This window comes from Herpailurus yagouaroundi, unplaced genomic scaffold (genome assembly GCF_014898765.1).
Source record: "Herpailurus yagouaroundi ecotype Mexico unplaced genomic scaffold, PumYag 28, whole genome shotgun sequence".
In the NCBI taxonomy this organism is placed as follows: domain Eukaryota; kingdom Metazoa; phylum Chordata; class Mammalia; order Carnivora; family Felidae; genus Herpailurus; species Herpailurus yagouaroundi.
This window is the reverse complement of record NW_024412376.1, coordinates 4,896,027-4,923,835: the sequence shown is the minus strand read 5'-3', so window position 1 is coordinate 4,923,835 and position 27,809 is coordinate 4,896,027. Positions and strand designations below refer to the sequence as shown.

At 35.9% G+C, this 27,809-nt stretch overlaps 1 protein-coding gene across 1 annotated transcript in view; it reads left to right on the top strand.

Moving 5' to 3' along the window:
- The window catches only part of LOC121039933 (A disintegrin and metallopeptidase domain 3-like), a 143,698-nt gene extending 129,614 nt beyond the window's left edge, over positions 1-14,084 (top strand). Inside the window, exons 18-20 of the mRNA XM_040490388.1 lie at positions 7,219-7,381; positions 10,661-10,711; positions 13,913-14,084. Of these exons, the coding sequence (XP_040346322.1) occupies positions 7,219-7,381; positions 10,661-10,709 (212 nt within the window). The 3' untranslated portion in view covers positions 10,710-10,711; positions 13,913-14,084. The remainder of the gene's footprint in view (positions 1-7,218; positions 7,382-10,660; positions 10,712-13,912) is intronic.
- Positions 14,085-27,809: the final 13,725 nt, after the last annotated feature.

Genomic DNA, 27,809 nt, shown 5'->3' with positions numbered 1-27,809 from the left:
AATTAGTCTGTTCAAAAATGCTATTTCTTCCTGTTTCATTTTTGGTAGGTTATGTTTCTAGGAACGTATCCATTTCTTCTGCATTGTTAAATTTGTTGACATGTAGTTTTTCATAATATTCTCTTATAACTATTTGAATTTCTGTGGTGTTGGTTGTTATTTGTCCTTTCTCATTTGTTTATTTGGTTCTTTTTTCTTATTGAAAGTCTGGCTAGAGGTTTATCAATTATATTTATTTCTCTCAAAACCTCAGCTTCTGGTTTTATTAATCTATTGTATTATTTTCTATATTATTTATTTTACCTTAATCCTTATTTCCTTTCTTCTAATGGTTTTAAGTTTTGTTTGTTGTTGTTGTTGTTTTTTAGCTGTTTTAGGTGTAATGTTAAGGTCTTTATTTGAGAATTTTTTCTATTTTCAAATTTTTATTTAAATTATAGTTAATTAACATATGGCCAATATTGGTTTCAGGAGCAGAATTTGGGGATTCATCACTTACATATAAAACCCAGTGCTCATTGCAAGTGCCTTCCTTAATACCCATCACCCATTTAGCCCATCCCCCCACCCACCACCTGTCCATCAACCTTCAGTTTGTTCTCTATACTTCAGAGTCTCTTATGGTTTACTTGCCTCTCTCTTAATACCCCGCCCCCTTTGCCTATGTTCATCTGTTTTGTTTCTTTTTTTTTTTTTTTTTATTTTTTTTATTTTATTTTTTATTTATTTTTTTATTTATATATGAAATTTATTGTCAAATTGGTTTCCATACAACACCCAGTGCTCATCCCAAAAGGTGCCCTCCTCAATACCCATCACCCACCCTCTCCTCCCTCCCACCCCCCATCAACCCTCAGTTTGCTCTCAGTTCTCAACAGTCTCTTATGCTTTGGCTCTCTCCCACTCTAACCTCTTTTTTTTTTTTTTTCCTTCCCCTCCCCCATGGGTTCCTGTTAAGTTTCTCAGGATCCACATAAGAGTGAAACCATATGGTATCTGTCTTTCTCTGTATGGCTTATTTCACTTAGCATCACACTCTCCAGTTCCATCCACGTTGCTACAAAAGGCCATATTTCATTTTTTCTCATTGCCACGTAGTATTCCATAGTGTATATAAACCACAATTTCTTTATCCATTCATCAGTTGATGGACATTTAGGCTCTTTCCATAATTTGGCTATTGTTGAGAGTGCTGCTATGAACATTGGGGTACAAGTGCCCCTATGCATCAGTACTCCTGTGTCCCTTGGATAAATTCCCAGCAGTGCTATTGCTGGGTCATAGGGTAGGTCTATTTTTAATTTTCTGAGGAACCTCCACACTGCTTTCCAGAGCGGCTGCACCAATTTGCATTCCCACCAACAGTGCAAGAGGGTTCCCGTTTCTCCACATCCTCTCCAGCATCTATAGTCTCCTGATTTGTTCATTTTGGCCACTCTGACTGGCGTGAGGTGATATCTGAGTGTGGTTTTGATTTGTATTTCCCTGATAAGGAGCGACGCTGAACATCTTTTCATGTGCCTGTTGGCCATCCGGATGTCTTCTTTAGAGAAGTGTCTATTCATGTTTTCTGCCCATTTCTTCACTGGGTTATTTGCTTTTTGGGTGTGGAGTTTGGTGAGCTCTTTATAGATTTTGGATACTAGCCCTTTGTCCGATATGTCATTTGCAAATATCTTTTCCCATTCCCTTGGTTGCCTTTTCGTTTTGTTGGTGGTTTCCTTTGCTGTGCAGAAGCTTTTTATCTTCATAAGGTCCCAGTAATTCACTTTTGCTTTTAATTCCCTTGCCTTTGGGGATGTGTCGAGTAAGAGGTTGCTACGGCTGAGGTCAGAGAGGTCTTTTCCTGCTTTCTCCTCTAAGGTTTTGATGGTTTCCTGTCTCACATTCAGGTCCTTTATCCATTTTGAGTTTATTTTTGTGAATGGTGTGAGAAAGTGGTCTAGTTTCAACCTTCTGCATGTTGCTGTCCAGTTCTCCCAGCACCATTTGTTAAAGAGACTGTCTTTTTTCCATTGGATGTTCTTTCCTGCTTTGTCAAAGATGAGTTGGCCATACGTTTGTGGGTCTAGTTCTGGGGTTTCTATTCTATTCCATTGGTCTATGTGTCTGTTTTTGTGCCAATACCATGCTGTCTTGATGATGACAGCTTTGTAGTAGAGGCTAAAGTCTGGGATTGTGATGCCTCCTGCTTTGGTCTTCTTCAAAATTACTTTGGCTATTCGGGGCCTTTTGTGGTTCCATATGAATTTTAGGATTGCTTGTTCTAGTTTCGAGAAGAATGCTGGTGCAATTTTGATTGGGATTGCATTGAATGTGTAGATAGCTTTGGGTAGTATTGACATTTTAACAATATTTATTCTTTCAATCCATGAGCACAGAATGTTTTTCCACTTCTTTATATCCTCTTCAATTTCCTTCATAAGCTTTCTATAGTTTTCAGCATACAGATCTTTTACATCTTTGGTTAGGTTTATTCCTAGGTATTTTATGCTTCTTGGTGCAATTGTGAATGGGATCGGTTTCTTTATTTTTCTTTCTGTTGCTTCATTATTGGTTTATAAAAATGCAACTGATTTCTGTACATTAATTTTGTATCCTGCGACTTTGCTGAATTCATGTATCAGTTCTAGCAGACTTTTGGTGGAGTCTGTTGGGTTTTCCATGTAGAGTATCATGTCATCTGCAAAAAGTGAAAGTTTGACTTTATCTTTGCCAGTTTTGATGCCTTTGATTTCCTTTTGTTGTCTGATTGCTGATGCTAGAACTTCCAACACTATGTTAAACAACAGCGATGAGAGTGGACATCCTTGTCATGTTCCTGATCTCAGGGGGATAACTTCAGTTTTTCCCCATTCAGGATGATATTAGCTATGGGCTTTTCATAGCTTCTATGATGTTTAAGTATGTTCCCTCTATCCCAACTTTCTTGAAGGTTTTTTTATTAAGAAAGGATGCTGTATTTTGTCAAATGCTTTTTCCACATCGATTGACAGGATCACATGGTTCTTATCTTTTCTTTTATTAACGTGATGTATCACACTGATTGATTTGCGAATATTGAACCAGCCCTGCAGCCCAGGAATGAATCCCACTTGATCATGGTGAATAATTCTTTTTATATGCTGTTGAATTCAATTTGCTAGTATCTTATTGAGAATTTTTGCATCCATATTCATCAGGGATATTAGCCTGTAGTTCTTTTTTTTTTGCTGGGTCTCTGTCTAGTTTGGAAATCAAAGTAATACTGGCTTCATAGAATGAGTCTGGAAGTTTTCCTTCCCTTTCTATCCTTTGCAACAGCTTGAGAAGGATTGGTGTTATTTCTGCTTTAAATGTCTGGCAGAATTCCCCAGGGAAGCCATCTGGTCCAGGACTCTTATTTGTTGGGAGATTTTTGATAATTCAATTTCTTCACTAGTTATGGGCCTGTTCAAAATTTCTATTTCTTCCCATTTGAGTTTTGGAAGTGTGTGGGTGTTTGGGAATTTGTCCATTTCTTCCAGGTTATCCAGTTTTTTGGCATGTAATTTTTCATAGTATTCACTGATAATTGCTTGTATTTCTGAGGGATTGGTTGTAAGAATTCCATTTTCATTGATGATTTTATCTATTTGGGTCACCTCCCTTTTCTTTTTGAAGAAGCCTGGCAAGAGGCTTATCAATTTTGTTTATTTTTTCAAAAAACCAACTCTTGGCTTCCTTGGTCTCCTCTACTGTTTTTTGTTTTTTTGTGTTTTTTTTTGCCATTCTTGGATTCTACACTGTTTATTTCTGCTCTGATCCTTATTATTTCTCTTCTTCTGCTGGGTTTGGGGTGTCTTTGCTGTTCTGCCTCGATTTCCTTTAGGTGTGCTGTTAGAGTTTGTATTTGGGATTTTCTTGTTTCTTGAGATAGGCCTGGATTGCAATGTATTTTCCTCTCAGGACTGCCTTCACTGCATCCCAAAGCATTTGGTGTTGTATTTTCATTTTCATTTGTTTCCATATTTTAAAAAATTTTTTCTCTAATTGCCTGGTTGACCCATTTATTCTTTAGTAGGACGTTTTTTTAAACTCCATGGTTTTTGGAGGTTTTCCAGACTTTTCCTGTGGTTGATTTCAAACTTCATAGCATTGTGGTCTGAAAGTGTGCATGGTATGATCTCAATTCTTTTATACTTATGAAGGGCTATTTTGTGACCCAGTATGTAATCTATCTTGGAGAATGTTCCATGCACACTCAAGAAAATATATTTTGTTGTTTTGGGATGCAGAGTTCTAAACACATCTGTCAAGTCCATTGGTCCAATGTATCATTCAGGGCCCTTGTTTCTTTATGGATTCTCTGTCTAGATGATCTATCCATTGTTGTAAGTGGAGTATTAAAGTCCCCTGCAATTACCACATTCTAATCAATAAGGTTGCTTATGTTTGTGATTAATTGTTTTATATATTTGGGGGCTCCCGTATTCGGTGTATAGACATTTATAATCGTTAGCTCTTCCTGATGGATAGACCCTGTGATGATTATATAATACCCTTCTTCATCTCTTGTTACAGCCTTTAATTTAAAGTCTAGTGTGTCTGATATAATTATGGTTACTCCAGCTTTCTTTTGACTTCCAGTAGCATGATAGATAGTTCCCTCCATCCCCTCACATTCAATCTGAAGGTGTCCTCAGGTCTAAAATGAGTCTCTTGTAGACAGCAAATAGATGGGTCTTGTTTTTTTTTTTTTTTTTCTCGTTCTGATACCCTATGTCTTTAGATTGGAGCATTTAGTCCATTTACATTCAGTGTTATTATTGAAAAATATGGGTTTAGAGTCATTGTGATATCTGTAGGTTTCATGCTTGTTAGTGATGTCTTTGGTACTTTGTGATCCTTGCAACATTAAACTCACAGAGTCCCCCTTAGGATCTCTTGTAGGGCTGGTTTAGTGATGATGAATTCCTGCAGTTTTTGTTTGTTTGGAAAAACTTTTATCTCTCTATTCTGAAAGACAGACTTGCTGAATAAAGGATTCTTGGCTGCATATTTTTCCTGTTCATCACATGAAGATTGTTAAGGTCCATTTATCCCTAGCTGGTTTCAGAATTCTCTCTTTATTCTTGTATTTTGCCAGTTTCACTATGATATGAAGATCAATTCAAGTGACATCTGAAGGGAGTTCTATGTGCCTCTTGGATTTCAATGCCTGTTTCCTTCCCCAGATCAGGGAAATTCTCAGCTATGATTTGTTCAAGTACACCTTCAGCCTCTTTCTCTCTGTCTTATTTTTCTGGAATTCCTATGATATGGATATTGTTCTGTTGATTGCGTCACTTAGTTCTCCAATTCTCCCTTCATACTCCTGGATTTTTTTTGTCTCTCTTTTTCTCAGCTTCCTCTTTTTCCATAATTTTATCTTTTAATTCACCTATTCTCCCCTCTGCCTTTTCAATCCATGCTGTGGTTGCCTCCATCTTATTTTTCACTTCATTTATAGCATATTTTTAGTTCATCATGACTATTTTTTTAGTCCCTTGATCTCTGTAGCAATATATTCTCTGCTGTCCTCTATGCTTTTTTTCAAGCCTAGCAATTAATTTTATGACTATTATTCTAAATTCTTGTTCAGTTATGTTGCTTAAATCATTTTTGATCAAATCGTTAGCTGTCTCTCCTTCCTGGAATTTCTTTTGAGGAGAATTCTTCCGTTTAGTCATTTTGGTTAGTTTTCTGTCCCTTGTGCATTTTAAAAACTTGTGTGCTCTGTACCTGCAAACACTGCTATATTATAGGATGGTCATACACTATCCAAGGCCTGGCCCTTCAGGAGGTGTTTTCTTTGGAGATTGTTACTTGCTCTCTTTTTGTGACTTTGGTTATTTTATTACCCTACTCATAGTGATATTTTGGACCCTCCACCAAGTGTGCTTTGATTTGTTTCTTGGAGTAGCCCTTTTCTCCATTTTTCCCATTTTCGTCCAGTTAGATTCAGTCTCTTTTCCTCCAAGGCTCTGGGGTTAAAAGTCCTTTGGCTTCTGCACTTCTTTCTTTGAAAGATGTGGGAAGTATGGGTCCCCCTACTTCTCCACCATGTTGGTCCTGGTTTTTTTGTTCTTTAGAGGGAACTCTACAGTTGTAGAAGCACCTCCACATTTCATTGCCTTCAGCCACTCCCCGGAATTATTTACATTGGTTCCCAGTCATCTTTGGTGCAACTCTGGAGTCTTGAGTATTTCTACAGTTATTCAACATCCTGATTCAGTCACAGAGGCCGTGAGGCAGTGCTGTATCTCTGCCTTTCATCCACAGTCTTCCTTATGAGGCTTGCTTGGTGGTCACAAGACAAATAGATCTCTGCACTGGCCACCAAAATCTAAGTTTATGTGGAAGCCTTCATTGCATTCAGACATGTATACATGCAATCAGTCTTAACACCTTACTCTCTCCAACTATGTCCCTGAAACAGCACCCACCTGTTATATTGTACACTTGAAAGTAATGTAACACTATATGTTGATTATACTTAAGTAAAAAAAGGAAATTAAATAAAAAGGGAACAAAAAAACTTTTAAATAAAAGTAAGCACCAGTAATGGCAATAATTTTTTTATCAAATCATTTTTAACAGTTCTTTCTTTTTACTGTAATTTTTAATTTTTTTTTACATTTTATTTTTGATAGAGACAGAGCATAAGTGGGGGAGGGGCAGAGAGAGAGGGAGACACAGAATCCGAAGCAGGCTCCAGGCTCCAAGCTGCCAGCACAGAGCCCAAAGCGGGGTTTGAACTCACAAACTGCTAGATCATGACCTGAGCTGAAGTCAGACGCTTAACCAACTGAGCAGCCCAGGCACCCTTACTCTAATTTTTAAATTTAAAAATTTAGTAGATATTAATATCAGTTTAATATGTTTTAAGTAGCAGTTCATAAAAGGGAATATAATAGAAAAATATGTTCAAATACAACACATAAAGATTAAAAATATACCTAAAGATTAAATACAAGTTTATATTAATATTGAGCTTCTAAAAATATATAACCACTTCGGGGCATAGTCACAGAATACTGGAAAACATTTTTATTTTTTTAATATTTTAAAAATGTTTTTAGTTTTTAAAACATTTTAAAATATATATTGTTTATTCTATGACTGTATTATTTGAATCCAAAATTTTTATAATTGAAATTACTAATAAACTTTGAGTTTCAGTTTTGAAAATGTTAAAATATATTCTCGTGTTTTCAGAGAAAGGTCAAAACATACCTGCAAAACGACATGCTGCTCCTGAAAAAAATGGCCTCTTAATCAGTTTCTACATTTTTCTATCTTTCCTTATTTTAATTGCCATTATTGCTCTTAAATGGAATAAAATAAGATTTTGGAACAGAGTGGAAACAGTAAGTGGAGAGTAAGTAAATCTATTATTTTTAAAAATTAATATTAAAATCCATTTGGGGAATAACTAAAATGTAACTCAGAATACAATAAGTAGGCCTTAAAAATGTTGAATTTGGATCTTGGATGAATTTGGTTAGGATTTATAAATATTGAGGCTTGTTATATACCACAGTTTTTCAGATTTCAAGTAGTCATTCCTTTTCTTATAAGTCCAGAAATAACCAAAGGTACTTAGTAAATTCACAGTGCCTCTCAAATTGAAAGCCATGTTTGCTACACATGCTTGTCTACTACGTAAGCAATCTCCTTTTGTTTGTTTTTTTGGCATTGACATTCAGTTGTGTCAAGGAAATTAATAGAGTTAGAGACTAATAGAGCGGTAACGAAAGCCATGTTTGCTATACTTGCTTGTCTACTACCTAACCAATCTCATTTTTTTCCTTTTTTTTTTTTTGACATTGACATTCACTTGTGCCAAGGAGATTAATAGAGATAGAGAAGGAAATTTTGTGAATTAAAGAGGTAGAAGGTGAGAAAAATGTTTAAAAAACATGATAGGAAAAGGAGAATACAGATGACAATGCCCATTTTACACTTATTTAATATTGCTCATCTGTTTCTAAAATTAGAACTCAGTTACTTGAAATGGACACCAAAATAAATCTAGTTAATATCTGTCACCATACATGGTTACAGAATGTTATTTTCTTGTGATGAAGACTTAAGATCTATTGTCTTGGCAAGTTTCAAATATGCAATACTTTATTATTACCACCATGTTATACCTTATACATTCATGATTTATTTTATAACTAGGAAGTTTCTACCTTTTCCCTCCCTCACTCATTTACTTATCCCACAACCCCAACTTTGGTAATCACCAATTTGTTCTGATTATCTATGGGTTTGCTTTTGTTTTGTTATGTTTTTTTTTAATTTGATTCCACACGTAAGTGAGATAGTATGGTAGTTGTTTTTCTCTAACTTATTTCACTTACACACAGATTTTTTTCTTTACCATATCACCAACACAAGTCACAGTTTTGCTCCATGGATATTCAGGAAAAAGAATGCAGAAGTAAAGATAAATGCGTCTCATTATTCTATGTGGACGGAAAATGTCTCTGTTTCTCACTAGTGAAAATAAAGATAAAATAATGATATAAAGTTTCCATCAAAACCCTCTTAAGATAGTGGATTTATAGGAAACATACCTCAACATAGACCATATATGAAAAACCCACACCTAATATCATACTCAAAGATGAAACTTTGAGAACTTTTCCTCTAAGCTTAGCAACAAGGCATCCACTTTTGCCACTTTTGTCAACATAGTACTGGAAGTCCTAGCCATAACAATTAGACAACAGCAACAAAAAAGTTTTTAATCCAAATTAGTAAGGAAAAAGTAAAATTGTCACTCTTTGCAAATGACAGGGTACCATATATGGAAAGGCCGAAAGACTAAACCAAAAAATTGTTATAACTAATAAATGAATTCAGCAAAGTTGAAGTATACAAAATTAATATACACAAATCAGTTGTGATTACATACAATAATAATGAAGTAGCAGAAAGAGAAATTAAGGAAATAACTCCATATGCAATTGGAACAAAAAGAATAAAATACCTAGGAATAAACTTAACCAAAGAAGTGAAAGAACTTTACTCTGAAAACTAAAAGACATTGATGAAATAAATTGAAAATAACACAAATGGAAAGATATTTTGTGTACATGGATTGGAAGAATTAATATTGTTAAAATATCCATACTACCCAAAGCTGACTACAGGTTAAATACAACCCCAGTCAGATTACCAGTGGCATTTTTTACAGAACTAGAACAAACACTAAAATTTTTATAGGACCACCCAAGACCACAAATAGTCAAATCAATCTTGAGAAAGAAGAACAATGCTAGAGGTATCACGATCCCAGATTTCAAGATATACTACAAAGCTGTAGTAATCAAAACAGTATGGTGTTATCACAAAAATAGACACATCAATCAATGGAACAAAATGAAGAGCACAGAAATAAACCCATAATTATATGGACAATTAATCTGCAACCAAGGATTCTCTTAGAATATGCAATGAGAAAAAGTATCTGCAACAAATGGTGCTGGAGAAACTGGACAGCTACATGTAAAAGAATAAAACCAGACCACTTTCTTATACAATGCACAAAAAACAAAATGGATTAAAGACCTAAATATGAGACCTGAAACCATAAAAATCCTACAAGAAAACATAGGCAGTAATTTCTTTGACATTGATCGTAGTAACATTTTTCTAGATATGTCTCCTCAGACAAAGGAAATAAAAGCAAGAATAAACTATTGAGACTACACCAAAATAAGCTTATGCACAGTGACAGAAACCATCAAGAAAACAAAAAAGCAACCTATTGAACGGGAGAAGACATTTCTAAATGATATATTAGATAAGTGATTAATATCTAAAATACATAAAGAATTTATACAATTGAATACCAAAAAACACCGCAAATAATCTGGTTAAAATAAGGGCAGAGAACCTGAATAGATATTTTTCCAAAGAAAATATACGGATAGTAAACAGACAAATGAAAAGATGTTCAACATCACTAATCATTAGGGAAATGTAAATCAAAACCACAATGAGATATGGCCTTACACCTGTCATAATGGCTAGAATCAAAACAAAACCAAACAAAACAAAAAAACAGGAAATGACAAGTGTTGGCAAATATGTAGAGAAAGAAAAAAACAAACCTTGTGCACTCTTGGTGGGAATGTAAATAGGTGCAGGTATTGTGGAAAACAGTAAAACTAAAAAGAAAATACCTAGAAGATATTACACTAAATGAAATAAGTCAGACTGAGAAGACAAATTTCATGAGTCCACTTATAAGTGGAAAAAATAATGAATAAACAAACAGAAAGCAGAATCAGACCTATAAATACAAAGAACAAATTAATGGTTGCCAGAGGGGAGTGGAGTTGAAGGGTTGGAGAAAATGGGAAAATGGGAGAGAAGATGTAGACTTTTACTAATGGCATGAATAAGTCATGGTAATAAAAGACACAGCATAGAAAATATAGTCACTGACATTGTAATAGTGCTGTACTAGGACAGATGGTAGGTGCATTTGTGGTGAACATAGCATAATGTATACACTTGTCAAGTCACTAAGTTGTACACCTAAAATTAATGTAACGTTGTGTGTCAACTATACTCCAAAAGAGAGAAAAACATAAAATCACAATGGTTTCTAACCCTAATTAATGCTATTTCTTTTTCACAGATCTATATCAGAAGACAACAATCGTAACAGCAACCAGTCATCAAGTTAAAGGTAAATTGAAGGAATAAAATTGAAAATGATATAATTCATAAAATAGTTTTAAAAATTTAATACCTCAGTGTAAAAAAACTATTATTCCATATTCCTTCATCGTGATTGCTATTTATCAATATCATATACTAAAAAAAAGACTAAAAACATTTAATAATTTTGTTTTTTGTTTTTTTTTGTTTTTTTTTGTTTTTAACATTTATTTATTTTTGAGACAGAGAGAGACAGAGCATGAACAGGGGAGGGGCAAAGAGAGAGGGAGTCACAGAATCTGAAACAGGCTCCAGGCTTTGAGCTGTCAGCACAGAGCCCGACACGGGGCTCGAACTCACAGACCGTGAGATCATGACCTGAGCCAAAGTCGGACGCTCAACCGACCAAGCCACCCAGGCGCCCCAATAATTTTGTTTTATATTAACTTATAAATATTTAATGTTAACTAATATTAGCCAGAGATTTATCAAGCAACATTTTGGTAATAAGAAATGACTTTAAAGAGATTTTAAATATGTTCTTAAAATATTTATAAGCCATCATGCATCCTGCTCCCACATTTAAGGTTCTAATTTGATAGATTTACACAGATTGACTCCCAGCATTTATATTTTTTCCTCACTAAGCCTCCACAGTTATTGTTAGCCTTATTTTAGAAATGAGGAAACAAACATGAAAAATTTAAATAATTATCCATGTGTACAGAATTTTAGTAAATTTTGAAGCTGGAGTTTCATTCAAGACAACCAGAATCCAAGGATTAACTCTTAAAGAACTCAACATCTGGGGACATCTGGGTGGCTTAGTCAATTAAATGTCCAACTCTTGATTTCAGCTCAGGTCATGATCTCATGGTCGTGAGATTGAGCCCTACTTCAGGCTCTGGTCTGGGAGTAGAGTCTGCTTGAGATTTTCTTTCTCCTCCCTCTTCCCCTCCTTTGCTTGTGCATTCTCTCACTCTCAAAAAAATCCCCCAAAACGAAACAAAAGCACAGCAACAACACACACACACACACACACACACACACACACACAAAATTTTGACACATGTAGCATGAGGTATGCCTGGTGAAGGGAAATGAAATTTACATTTACTGAGGACCAATTAGATGTCAAGCAAAATGATAAATGCATTGTCCCTCCAGAGAAGAGAGACAAATTCTTTACTATGAGAAGGGGTAACATTGGCATTTGTATAGATTCAATATATCTATCTGTATATTTTCTGTATGTGTACATACATATATATATATATATACAGATGTAACTGAATATATCTGACATATCTGAATATGTATGTATATATTCAAATGTATAAGTCATATACATAAAGAAATCATAATATTTTACATTTTAGACCTATCACTGGGAGTAAATGGAAGAATTAAAAATTCAACCATGAATGAAAACAAGAGTTCATCCAATTACTAATCAGCCATTCCTCCTTATCTGACCTTGATGGAGAGTTAAGTCAATGGATCTCTGTTTCCCTATCTGCCACCAAAACAAACAAAACACTAACTACTATCCTCCATGTAAAATATTCTTATTTCTCAGTAGGGAGAGTTGGGAGAGTTGGTGGTGAGGGAGGAGGTGGATATTGGTTTCAAATATAATTGAATGAGTGGGCCCTATTCAGCAAGAGATGTGTAAACAAAGTTTTGGAGGAAGTTGCAAGTATTGACTCAGTTTATTTATTTAAAAGGAGGTACTTGAATTCCCAGGTTCAGTTCACATGGGACTTTTATTTAAATGTAAAGGATACAGTGCAAGAGAGAGTGTGGGCAAAAATGGGCACCGGAGAGATATCTCATGCACAAGGCCTCAAGGTTCCTTTACATTTTAAACAGTCCATTATAAATTCCACTGCCAATGTCTTGGCAAAAAGTGAAACCAAGCATCCAGGCTTTCCTAGAGATAAAGATAGAGCTTTTCCATTCCGGCTGTAAATCAACTCCTTACAGAGGCATAGAGTTGGCAGAGGTCGCCATGCATATATCTAGGCAGGAGTTTTCCAAGCATGTGAATGATCCAATGAAAAAATAAGTCAGAAATGTTGGATGATTAACAGTGATGTCAGTTTAGCTGGAGCAGAGTTACCAAGGGGACTGTGGTCGTGAGTAGGTCAGACAGTAAAACTCTTTTAGGCTGTGGGAAGTGTTGAGGGCTGTGTTTTATTCTGAGAGGAAATCACTGGAAGATTAATGTTCAAGACTTCCACTGTAAAAGGCTGGTTTGTTAAAATAAATAAATTAAAAAAAGAGTGATTTGTTGAAAATAGTTTGTATGATGGCAAGAGGAGAAGTGGAGAAACCAGTTGGTGGAGAAACTACTGTAATAATCCAGGAGGGAAAGGTTGGTACCTCAGACCAGGGGTAGTAAAGGTTTTAGGAATAAATTTTGAAGGATACCAACAGAATGAACTGGCAGCTTCAATATAAAGTGTAAGAAAATGTGCTTAAATAACGTTTATTGATAAAGCAGCAAGATAAGCAAGGTTAAATGTAAACACAGACCTGTTTTCAAATGTATGCTTTTATTACATTTTAAATTTATATTAAAATTTATGAATGTTGCAAGAGAAAATCTACATGGATAATTGTGAACCAAGACAAATGTTTGGCATGCCATGATGAGGAGCATGTTTTCTCACACACGAGAAAGTATTTCTCATATAAAGTATTTTTGAAGTAGTAAGGGAGGGATTCAGCATGATATGGTTGGCTTTTTTACATATTTAGGGAAAAAGTCAGACTCAGTAAGAACTGGAGGCTAGTGAATCAACTCCAACTGTATGTGTATGGGTCACCTGTTGGAAAGGCACAGAGGATTTCTTGAAATACTCTTCCTCTGAAGATAAAAATAGACAAATTAGTAGTTACTTATTTCTTCACATATTCTACTGTTCTTTTCCTCTCTGTTTCCTTGCTGGTGACTTTCTTTTATCCATGTGAAGTGTAGAAACTGTGTAAATATAATGCTTGTGAATATGACTTTTAATATTTCCTTTTACTGTGGCTATCACAGACAACTTAGGAAAAAAAACAGGTTTACACATTTTGTGAAACACAGGTCTAGATTGTGACACTATAATCAGTGTCTCATATACCAATGATTTGCTATACCTCTAGTTGTCTAGTAAAATGAGATCACTTTTATTAACAATTAAAATTTAGCATATCTCTTTCTGTATTTGTTTTACAACAGTGACTAAACAATGTCAAAAAGCCATAGGTTGGAAAAAGGATATTACCAAGATGCTAACCATTAATTGACCTGATTCAAGAATGAAAAAAAAAAAAAAACCTATTCTCTCTTTTTGTTATGGCTTAAAGCTTTTCAACTTCACAAACAAAAATAAATCCTGAGAGTGAAAGTATGTAGTTTTGTGTCTATTGATTCTTCTACATGTTGTGATCCTTTATGGGAAAATAAGCAACTTTTGAACCAGAGAAGTTGTCACATCCCCAGATGTGAACATTCCTTATTCACTGAGGACACCCCACAGCCCACACCTCTCCCAACTGCCCGTGATTCCCTGCTCTATCCCTTCCAGGCTTAGGGATATTGAGAGGAAATGTTGCCAGGTAAGGCCAGCCCCAGAATGAACCCCCAGATAGACACTAACATCCATTCCATCTCCAGGGAATTGCTCCAGCTGTGTTTCTGATCATAGATAACTGTTGTGTCTCCAGGTGAGAATTCTGTGGCCTCATGTAACTTGGGATCTAGGATATATTATTGTCCTTTGGGGAAGATAGACTTGCTCCTCCTCTTTTGCTGGGGATGAGCTTTACTGGGTAATATTTTCTTGCTTCAGGATCCCCCTCCCCATCTCCCTCTTACTAAGATGAGTGCACTTCTCAAAGTGCACCTCAAAGTGTTGTACGTGGATAAGGGAGCCATCAACCTAGCTGGAATCTAATGAGAACCTACAGAGTCTCCCTCAATAAACAAGGATGCTCCTGGTTCAGGGTTGGGGGTACCTCACCACAGAGGCTAAGAGATTCCTTTTCCAAATGTCCATCAACTGATGAATGGATAAACATTGTATGAATAGTGATCTATGCATGCAATGGAATATTATCCAGCCATAAAAAGGAACAAAACACTGATACCTCTACAACATGAACGAACCTTTGAAACCATTCTGCTAAGTAAGTAAAACTAATCACAAAACCCATATGTTATTCATTTGTATGAAATATCCAGAATGGGGACATCTATAGCGACAAAGGGTGGTGGTTATTTTCGGCTGGGTTAAGTGGGGATGAAAAGCTGGGGTGAGGGGTGGGGTGATAGCTAAAGGGTACAGGGTTCCTTTTGAGATGATGCAATTAAAATAGACTGTGGTGATGGCTTCACATATCTGTGAATATATGGAAAATACTAAACACATTCAGTTGTATAATTTAGTGGTCACTTGTGTGGCAAAAAAAAATATATCAGGATGATTCTACCATAACTTTACCACATCCTTATTGTGACTTGTTTTGGGTCATTATAATTACTGGCCTGCCTTATTTTAATAATTTATGAGGATCCCATGTACACTACCACTTAGCAGATCCAAGTTTTAAGCCTGACTGGACTTTAACATTGCAACTATTGGCACAATTCATCCTTGTAATAGGGTGTAGTGGGATAAAAGAAAGTATAGGAGAGAGGTGGGTGGAGGTCAGTTGGGTCTTGGACATGTGTGATTTAAGATTTCTCTTAGAATATTTAAAGAAAATTGCATGCTCTTTTCCAGCCAAGACACATTTCCTGTTTGCCTTGCTGCCCCTCCGTCCCCCACCTCTGCAGTTTCCCTGCAAGTGCTTAGAGTAACTGTTAACAAAACACTTGGGTCGCATTAAATTTTTTTAAAATTTACATTTATTTATTTTTGATAGACAGAGAGAGAGAGGGCACAAGTGGGGGAAAGGCAGAGATGGAAGGAGACAGAGAACCCAAAGCAAGCTCCAGGCTCCAAGCTGTCAGCACAGACCCTGACGCGGGACTCAAACCCACAAACCGCAAGATCATGACCTGAGCCAAAGTTGGACGCCCAAACGACTGAGCCACCCAGGCACCCCTTGGGTTGCATTTTAAAGTTTCCTTTCCCTTTCTTCAACTGATTACAATCTAATTACTGTAAGGATAGGCACACAGTTGATGAAAAGTGCTTTTTGATTGCCTTATCAAAGATCAAATACAATATTCTTGATTTTTCCTTATTTGCAGAGATACTAAATTAAGTCGGCAGTAGTACGATTTAAGTAGAAAATTTCTTATAAAAAATGTTTTTTTCCTTTTTTCTCCACCAGAGCAAATAAAACATGCCAGAAAAACATGACACGTAGAATAGTAATTACCAAGAACTTCAACAGAAAAGCAAATCATACTCATTTACCCCTATGTCACTACTGAAGAGTTTAATCAATGACAACTTAACCAGAACAAATAAGTTGTGTGCAAAGGCATAAGCTTGTGTCTGTTGCCTTCTCTCCCTCCACGTATGGCAGCTGACAAGCTACCTGGGAGCCCTAAGGGTGGGCCAGCATGAGTTGAAAACAATGCAGTCTTTACTCAAAGAGACAAGGACAGTGTGGTGGACACCTGAGTACTACTGCCCACAAACCTCAAAGCTGCCCAATGGACCTCAGCCCTGGCCATGCTGGGTGCACTATGGCCCAGCCTACTTCTTTCTCTTTTTACTGCTCTATGAGCTTGGAACACTTCACACCTGCCTGGGTAAGAGGACTCCTCCCTCAATATCTTCTTTTTGTCTCCAAGCAGGACCAGGATCTTCCTGGAGAGCAATTTCCTGTAACTCCGTGATCCCTATCTGTCCCCTCCTAAATCTTCAGCTGGTTCCTTCCTCTGTGTCACCCTAACCGCAAGGCCAGGGCTGAGGATGTTAGCCAAGGTATCAACTCTTTGAATCAAGGGTCAAGGGTCTGAGGATTGCTGGAAAGAGGGCAGAATGGGATGACTCTAGCCTCACCTTATCCCACAGATACAAGTAGATAATACTAACATCAGTGTAAAGAACTCAGAAATAACTAAGATGTACAGAGCCAATGTCACAACTAAATGAAGAGAAGAGACTGCGATGAAGAGTGCAGGAAGGGTGTAGATGTTGTGGGTAGCTAAATGGACCTACAGGACTGTCAATAGGAAGGAGGAGCCTGCAGGCATGGAGAGGAGAGAGAAGCAGACTCTTGCACTGGGGAGCCCTCACGGACAAGATGAATCCCCATGACATTTGGCTTTGAAACCAGACGGGCTGATTTTCATCAGTTCTTACAACCAGTAGGACTTAAAGCCTGGAGTTTTAAAAATCAGCAGGATCAGCTCTGGGAAAGCCAGGAGGTGAGGGGAAATTGAGTCCCTCGCCTTAAAGAGAGAGCACAAAAATTAGCCCTGCAGAGATACAGCATAGAAACAGCAGTGTGAAAAACACATGGGGCACACAGGAAAGAGAACTTTTTGCTAATCTAAGAGCATGTATTTCAAGGGCACAGATTTTTAGGAGACTCCTCTAGGAACTAAGAAGCTGGCAAGCTCCATTTCCCTGCCCCATGACCCAGCAAAAACACAGGGCCACTAGCTGAAACCAGTGTAGCACTGACACTAACTAGCTAACTTGCTACCACTGCATGTCTCACCCCTCTGCAATTTGGTGAATCCATCCCATCAAATATGCTCTTGCCCAGAGTTCATCCAAGGCCGTGCTACAAGCCTGGCAATTAGCAAGCAGCCCTGACACAGGTCAGCATTACTCCAAAGTGACACCTTTCCCAAGTAAGGGAAAGATAACCGCACACTCCAGTAGCCTCAGGAGTGGGATGGGGACAGACACCTGGTCTGACTGCTGGCTCCACCCACCAATGAAAGCTTTTCAGGGGACAACACAGGGAAAGTGCCCTGAAGTTTGGTGCTACTGCATCTCTGACAAATGCCTGTTCTAACTCAAATCAAGCCTAAGGCAGCCCCAGATTGGCTCACTAACACCATAGAGACCAAAGATTGCCCACAACAGGCAAAGAGAGACACTGCAGATGACTGGACTGAAGGGAGATGCAGTCCAATCATGATAGCAGGGTACATACAACACACATAGGAGACACTCCTGAAGCACTTGGTTCTAGTGAACAGAGGACATTACACTGCAGGGCACCACAGGATCCCTTCTTCATAGGATCACTGTGTTCAAGAGCAGGAGATGTTTTCAACTTTTCCTAATGCAGAGAAACAGACACAGAGAGTTATAAAAAAATGAGGAGACAGAGGAATGTGTCCAAAATCGGAAAAAAAATAGAACAAAATCATAGCAAGACCTAAGGATAACAGAAATAAGCAATATGCCTGATTGAGAATTTAAAGCAATGATCATAAAGATACTCATTGGACTTGAGAAAAAAGTGGAAGACAACTTTGAGACCCTTAAAAAAAGATTTAAAAAAGCCAATTAGAGATGAAGAATAAATAAATGAAATTAAAATTATACTAGATGGAATAAAGAGTAGACTAGAAATAGCAGAAAAGTGAATCAGTGACCTAGAGGACAGAGCAATGGAAAGCAACCAAGCCAAGTAGGTAAGAGGAAAAAAACTACCCAGAAAGACTTAGGGAATTCAGTAACTCTATCAAGTATAATAACGTTCACATTATAGCAATCCCAGGAGGAGAAGAAAGAGAGAAGGGGACAGAAAACGTATTTGAACAAATAATAACTGAAAACTGTCTGAATCTGGGGACGGAAACAGAAATCTAGATCCAAAAGGCACAGAGATAATCCAAAAAAATCAACCCAAGGAGGTCCACACCAAAACACATAGTAATTTGAAAAATAGCGATAAAGAGAGAATTTTGAAAGCAGCAATATAAAAGAAGACAGTTACATACAAGGGAAACCCCATATGGCTATTAGCTGAGTTTTCAGCACTTTTCTGTGTTATATTCAAAGTCCTGAAAGGAAAAAAATCTGCAGCCAAGAATACTCTATCCAACAAGGCTATCATTCAGAATAGAAGGAGAGACCAAGAGTTTCTCAAACAAATATTAAAAGAATTTATGACCACCAAAAGACTCCTTCAAGAAATGTTAAAGAGGGCTCTTTGAGTGGAAAGGAAAGACCATAAGTAGGAGTAAGGAAAGTAGAAAGCACAAAAGCAATGAAAATATGTATATCTTTAAAAGTCAAGGGATTCACAAAATAAAAGAATGTAAAGTATGACACCATATACCTTAAATGTGGGGAAAGAGGAAAGAATGGGTTCAAACTTAAGTGACTATCAACTTAATATACACTGCTATATGCGGAAGGTGTTATATACAAGCCTAATGGTAAAGATAAATGAAAAATCAGTAATGACAGTAATTCCATTACAATTAAAACTACCTTTGGTTGGAAAATTCTTTGCATAAAAGTTTATTTTCCTCTATTTTTTTTTCTGATTTACTTCTGTTTGTACATTGCCATTGCATGATCATTTTAAACTTCAAATTGTTTACATAAAATTTCCTGTCAAAAAGTACATGAAACAGTTTTACATAAGGTGTTAAATACCTGTCTACATTTTTTATATTTTATATATGGAAATCCTGAAGCCATTTTATTCTGTGATAGAGTATGCTAATGTTCTCCCTTCTATTTCTTAGAGTTGGCCTCCTTCATCTCTCTAATTTACCTCCTTTAATCCATTATCCCATTTTTAGACAAATATTTTCCCCAAAACGGCAACCATTTAAACTGTAGTCAATTAAATAATCGCCTTGCTTTGTTTTTGCATCTTCTCTATAAAAACCTCTGGCTTATCTCTCCACTGTATATCCCTAACCATTTGGGTTTTGTCACTGCCTTATTTGAAGGGTTGTTTGTGCAGATAAACTCTTCCACATGTAATGTGCCTCAGTTTATCATTTTACAATACATATCAATATAATAGAGAATGAAAGAATATATATATATACTATATATAATGATGTGTAAATTTTATATAAAAATCATGTTTTAATAAATATATCAAGATACATGAATATTTTCACTGATATACTTATCTTTATACATATATATATGCAAGTATATCAAAGATTATGTATTTACATAGTTTATATATATATAAATACACACAGGGATGTGTGTGTATATATACATATTTCAGAAATGTATATATACACCTAGATGAATACACAAATATATAAAAACTATATTTACCTCATGACATATATGTTAATAAATGCATATATAATTAGATATATACATATATAAATACATACACATATTTGAAAGATATATGTGTGTATGTGTGTGTGTATATGTGTAGGAATATATTAAGAATATAGGTATCTGATATCCTGACTTTTATAGGAATTTGGAGAGGATATGAATTTTTATATGATGCCTGCTGATTGTTGAATGCAGGACATGTGTGAAAATCTTCACATTGCTCGTGTACTAAGTCAATTGCGAATATCTCTGGACTGCTACACCAATTGCACAGTTTCCTTGTGACTTCTTGTACATTCATTAATGTACCTTAATCCACGATAGTATCAGATTATGCCATTGGAAATGGCAAATATCTCTGTTTTTGGCATATATCTTAGGCATATATATCACTGTGTGTTTATTCTCTCTTATGGAATATTAGAGTAAATAGCACTCATCTGTGTTTTTCATAAATCAGTCCTATGAAAGTATAAATTACATACCATGGAATGAGACAATATTAAGTTGTAAAGTAAGATATTATCATATTACACATTTATTATACCTATGTAATAATTAACCTGGTCAAGATACAGAATATCTCCAACATCTCAAAATCACTTATTATGTCCTTTTCCAGATTTCATCTTACTTGACCCAGGCGCCGTCAATCTGATCTCTATTGCTACATTGTCATCTGTACTATAATTTTACATCAACAGCCACATCCAGGATGCACTCTATTATGTTTCACCCTGAATAATGTTTCTGAGTTTCATATATATTGTATGTTTGTTAGTGTCTCGTTTTTTTATTGCTGGATAATATACCCCTATTTAAAATATCAAAATTTCTTTATCTATTCAACTAATGGGTATCAGGGTATTTTTTCCAGTTTCTACTATGACTAACGTTACTGTAAAAATTTATGCAGAAGTCTTTTTTTGGACATACATAATTTCTTTGGAGGTAAACACCTAGGAGTGGTTTGTATGGGTCTTATAGTAAGAGTACTCTTACCTTTAGGAATTTACTAAAATGTTTTCCAAAATGTATAATTTCATATACCTGCACGCAATGCATGGGAGTTCCACTTGCTCCAAATCTTGGCCAATATTTAATAATGTCAGTCTTTGTAATTTTAGCTATTGTGATGGATATGTAGTAGTGATTTAAATGGAATTGTGATTTAAATAGTTTCTCTGAAGATAAACATTGTCTTTTTATGTGTTTATTAGACATCTGTGTCATTATCTACTTTCGTAAAATGTTGACTAACATAGTTTGCCTATTTTTTTAAATTATTGATACAGATATTTTATCATATATACACATATGCTATTTTTTCCAATCTTATGGTTTGATTTTTTACTTAACAGCGCTTTTCAAAAATCAGATTTTGTTAATTTCAATGAAGTCCAACTTATTTTTTGTTTTTCTTTTTTGGTTGGTGAATTTTGCACCCACCTAAAAATATTTCTATACATATGTTCATGAAGACTTTCCCTATATTTTCCCTATATGTAAGTTTTATGCCTTTAGTAATTATGTTTGGCTTAAAGATTCATTTCAAATTAGCATTTTTATATGGCATGATGAAAGGTTTGGGGTTTCTGTCAGAGTAACAGCGTAGTTTTCCTAGAACCATTTGTTGGCATGACAGTGCTTTACTCATGGAATTACTTTGTTATCTTTGCTACAAAGAAATCCAGTGTGTGTGCGTGTGTGTGTGTGTGTGTGTGTGTGCATTTATGTACACATACATATAGACATATAGAGGGAGGGTGAGAGAGATGAAAAGATAATCTGTTTCTGTAATCTGTATTCTGTTGCACTGATCTGTGTCTCTTTGAAGTCATTAACACACGAGCTTAATTAATGCAGCTTTATAGTACATAGTGCAGATTGGGTTCCAGACCACTGGATAATATTGCAAATATTGCAATAAAGTGAATCAATACACTTTTTGGTTTTCCAGTCCCTATAAAAGTTATATTTACCCTATACTGCACAAGTCTATTAACTGTGCAATAGCTTTATGTGCCAAAAATCAATGTATATATCTTAATTAAAAAAATACTTTATTGTTAAAAAATGTTAACTATCATCTGAGCTCTCATTATTGGTAATCACTGGTGACAGATCACTATAACAAATATAATGAGAATACATTATATTGCAAGAATTACTAAAATGTGACACGGAGACATGAAGTGAGTAAATGCTGTTGGAAAGAGTCATGCCTATTGAATTTCTCAAATTCCTCAATGAATTCTTCAATGAAGGTTTCCACAAGCCTTCAATTTGTTAAAAAAAAAAAACAGTATCTGTGAAATGCAATAAGACAAAGTGCAATAAAATGTAGTATACTTTTCTTTAAAAGTAGTTTTGGCTTTTTAAGTTCTTTTAATTTCCATAAAACTTTTATAATTACCTTGATAAATTCTAACACATGCACTAACATGCACACTCCTACAAGCTTGATGGGATTTTTATTGGAATGTCTCTGGATTTCTAGATCAATTTTGTGAAGGTATGCTAAGGAAACCTAACTAACTTTGTATGAGGAAGCCATGAAGGGAGGGTTCTCATGCACATACCATTCATCACAGGTTACAGCATTTAGCAGGAAGAAAGATTTCCTTTTGGTCTGGCAAGAGCAGGCTGCCCTTGCCTTCAGCCAATGAGAAGCCACCACCACTTCAATGGGCTTCAGAGGAATTAGTTAACTTTCTCTTTTAAAAACATATTTCATGGTGTCAGAAGTGGAATGCAAATAAGCTGAACCTCTGAGGAGCTAATGTACACATCTGAGCACCTTGTGTTTTCCAATTCTGTGAGTAGTCTTCTTCCTTTTGGTTTTGAAAGCATCTTCTTGGATTTGAGGTCCCTCCTTTTGTTTAAGCTTCCCAATGTTATTCAGGATCTGTTTATCTGAGGACATTGTCTTTTTTTTTTGTAATTAATTGATTGCTTTCTGAACTCTTGTTTATGAATTATGGGTTCCAATACTCTAAATTCTCTCAGGAGTGTCCAGCCATTTTAATGTTAAAAAAACAAAACAAAACAAAAACAAAAACAAAAAAGCAAGAAACTGGTCTGGAGGAGGAAGATGGAGGTAGAGTAAGAGGACTCTAGCCTTGTCTTGTCCTAGGAGCACAACTAGATAATTATCAAATCAGTCAAAAATGCCCCACAAATTGACCTGAAGTCTGACAGAAGAAACTCTACAACTAAAGGGAGAGAAGAGGCCACATTGAAGAAAGTAGGAAGTATGAAGACATGGTTTAGAGGAGAAAGGGATCATGGGTGCTGCAGAAGGGAGGGAACTATTGTTGCAGAAAAAGGTGAAAGACAGGAGCACACAGGGGAGCATACAAGGAGAATGTTACCCCAAAGCCATTGGCTTGGAATATGACAGGGGCTGAATTTTGTGAATTCTTACAAGCAGTAGAGATTAATGCTTATTTAAAGGTCAGTGAACATGATTAGGATAGAGCCTAGAGGGTACTTCCCTGTTCTTGAAGAGAAGGCAGGCAAACAACTTGGGGACAAATAGCTTAGAAACAAAAGTTTGAAGAATGCCTGAGGCACACAGGCAGGAGACTGCTCCTCTTGGAGTGCTTCCTTGAGAGGCAGTGTTTTTGGAAATGCCTTTCTGGGGACAAAGGAGCTGGAAATAAACATATCCTGCCTCCACCATATCTCCAGCATAAACACAGAGCCACTTGTGGCAAGCAGCACAGTGCCAACACTGGCTGCCTAACTTGCATACCCAAGCCCCACACCCCTTCATTCTGGTGGGATTACACTTTTCAGTGAAGCTTGTGCCAGTCCTGGTATAACAAGACCCTCCTGCAGAAGACCAGCACAAACAAGTACCCACACCATGTCTCTTGAACAAGGAGTTCTGTAAGGCTTCTATCCTGGTGGAGGTGATGTCAGGTCTCATTTCACAAGCAGACCAGAGCACAGCTAGTTAAAACTTGCCACATTCAGGCCAGGGACCAGTACTGCCCACAGCAGGCAAGGAAAGCCTCTGCAGATGATTGGCCTGAAAGGTAGAGCAGCCAAAACACAACAGCAGAGTTAATACAGCACACATCAGACACTCCCTGAAGTGCCATGCCCTTGGGCACTACATGACTTCCTCTACCTAAGGCCATTACTTTCAGAAGCAGAAGTCATAACTGACTTTTCTAACACAAAGAAGAAGGTAGAGATTTGAAAAAAAATGCTAAGATGAAGGACTTTATCCCAAATGAAAAACAAACAAACAAACAAACAAACAAAGATAAGGCCATGACCAGAGATCTAACAAAAACAGTAGCATGACTGCTGGAGATTTTAAAGCAACAATAATGATATTCACTGGTCTTGAGAAAAGAATAGAAAACATCAATGAGATCCTTAACACAGATATAAAAGACTTAAAAAGTAATCAACCAGAGATGAATAATGAAATAATACTAAATGAATAATGAAAAAATACTAAAGCAGCAAGACATAAGTCTTACTTCACAAGAGCATGAGGCTAGCTAGAGATCTCTCCACAGAAACTTGGCAAGCCAGAAAAGAATAGCATGATATATTCAGAGTGCTTATGGGAAAAAGCTGCAGCCAAGAATACTATATCAAGCAAGGCTATGATTCAGAATGGAAAGGGAGATAAAGTTTCCCAGACAAACAAAAAATAAAGGAGTTCATGACCATAAGCCAGCCATACAAAAATTCCTATGGTGACTCTTTGAGTGCAAAGGAGAGACCAAAAGTGACAAAGACAAGAAAGGAACATAGGAATCTCCAGAAATGACAACAAAACAAGTAATTAAATGGCATTGAGATACATATCTATCAATAATTATTTTGAATGTAAATGGACTAAATGTTCCAATCAAGACATAGGGTGTCACAATGGATACACAACACAAGACCCATCTATATTCTGCCTACAAGAAACTCAATTCAGACCTGAAGACACATGCAGATTAAAAGTGAAGGGATCAAGAAACATTGAATACACATATTGATATCAAAAGAAAGTCAGAGTAACATTACTTACATCAGACAAATGATTTAAAACAGAGTGTAGCAAGAGACAAAGAAGGGCACATGTATTATAATAAAGAGGTAATCCAACAAGATATTACAATTGTAAATATTTATGCACCCAATATGAGAGCTCCCAAATATATAAAACAATAACATAAAGGAATTCATTGATAATAATACAATAATAGTGGGGGGATTAACACCCTATTTATATGAATGGACAGATCATCTAAACAGAAAACAAAAAAAGAAAATTACTTTAAATGGCACACTGGAACAGATGGACTTAACAGATATATTCATAACATTCTATCCTAAAACAGCAGAATACACATTCTTTACAAGGGCACATGGAATATTCTCCAGATCAGATCTCATATTAGGTTACAAATCAGTCCTCAATAAATATAAAAAGATTGGAACCATACCATGAACATTTCTGACCATGACACTATGAAACTAGAAGTCAATCACAAATTTTCCAAAAAAATTTGTAAAGGCCACAAATACACAGAGGTTAAACAACATGCTACTAAACAATGAATGGGTCAATGAGGAAATGAAAGCAGAAATTTAAAAAACACATGGAAACAAGTGAAAATAAAAATGTAATGGTCAAAAACCTTTGGGATGCAGCAAAAGTGGTTCTAAGAAGAAAGTATATGGCAATACAGGCTTACCTCAATCAAGAAGCAAGAAGAGTCTCAAATAAACAACCTATTTTTACACCTAAAGGAGTTAGAAGAAGAAAAAATGAGGCCTAAAGCCAGCAGAAATAAATGATACAGAAGCTTAAAAAGCAAATAGAACAGATCAATGAAACCAGGAGATTGTTCTTTGAAAAAATTAATAAAATTGATAAACCTCTAGCCAGACTTATCAAAAAGAAAAGAAAAAGGAACCAAATAAAATTACAAATGAGAGAGAAAAAATAACAACCAATGCCACAGAAATATGAACAATTATAAGGGAATATTATGACAAACTTATGCCAACAAACTGGACAACCTGGCAGAAATGGAAACATAAACTACCAAAACTGAAACAGGAAGAAGTAGAAAACTTGAACAGACCAATAACCAGCAAAGAAATTGGATCAGTAGTCAAAAAACTCCCAACAAATAAAAGCCCAGGGCCAGATGGCTTCACAGGTGAATTCTACCAAACATTGAAAGAAGGGATAATACATAGTCTTCTCAAACTATCCAAGAAGAAGAAGAAGAAGAAGAAGAAGAAGAAGAAGAAGAAAAGAAAGCAAAGCAAAGGAAAACTTCTAAATTCATTCTATGAGGCCAGCATTACCCTGATGCCAAAAACTGGATAAAGACTCCACTAAAGAACAGAACTACATGCAAATATAGCTGAAGAAACTGGATGTAAAAATTCTCAATAAAATACTAGCAAATTGAATCCAACAGTACATTAAAAAAATCATTCACCACGATAATGTGGGATGTATTCCTGGGTTGCAAAGGTGGTTCAAAACTTGCAAATAAATCAACATGATACACTACATTAATAAAAGAAAAGATAAGAAACATAGGATCATTTCAATAGATGCAGAAAAAGTGTCTGACAAAGTACAACATCCATTCATGATAAAAGCCCTCAACAAAATAGGTTTAGAGGGAACATACCCCAGCATAATCAAAGCCATTTATGCAAAGCCCACAGCTAATATCATCCTTAATGAGGAAAAACTGAAAACTTTTACTCTATGGTCAGGAACAAGACGCGAATGTCCACTCTCACCACTGTTATTTAACATAGTCCTGGAAGTCCTCGCCTTAGCACTCAAACAGCAAAAAGAAATAAAAGGCATCCAAATCGGCAAGAAAGTCAAATTTTCACTATATACAGATGATATGATACTCTATATAGACAATCTGAAAGACTCCATCAAAAAACTGCTAGAATTGATAAATGAATTCAGTAAAGTTGCAGAATACAAGATCAATGTATAAAAATCTGTTGCATTTCTATACACCAACAATGACACGGCAGGAAGAGATTTAAGGAAACAATCTCATTCACAACTGCATCAAAAACCATGATCCTTAATAAACCTGACCAAAGAGGTGAAAGACCTGTACCCTGAAAACTATAAAGCGCTAATGAAAGAAATTGAAGATGACACAAAGAAATGGAATGACATTCCATGCTCATGGATTGAAAGAATAAATACTGTTAAAATGTCTATACAGCTCAAAACAGTCCACACTTCAATACAATCCATATCAAAACACCAACAGCATTTTTCACAGAAATAGAACAAACAATCCTAAAGTTTGTATGGAACCACAAAAGACCCCAAATAACCAAAGCAACCTTGAAAATGAAAAGCAAAGCTGGAGACAACACAACTCTGGACTTCACATTATATTACAAAGCTGTTGTCATCAAGACAGTATGGTACTGGCACAAAAACAGACACCTAGATCAATGGAAGAGAATAGAAACCCCAGAAATGAACCCTCAATTATATGGTCAATTAATCCTTGACAGAGAAGGAAAGAATATCCTATTGGAAAAAGACCATCTTTTCAACAAATGGTTCTGGGAAAATTAGTAAGCAACATGCAAAGGAATGAAACGACCACTTTCTCACACCATACACAAAAATAAATTCAAATGGATTAAATACCTAAATATAAGACCTGATACCATAGAAATACTCAAGGAGAACACAGACAGTAACGTCTGAAATTGGCCACAACAACTTCTTTCTAGATATGTCTCCTGAGGCAAGGGAAAGGAAAGCAAAAATAAACTATTAGGACTTCATCAGAATAAAATGCTTCTGCGCAACAAAGGAAACAATCAACAAAACTGAAAAATGCAACCTATGGAATG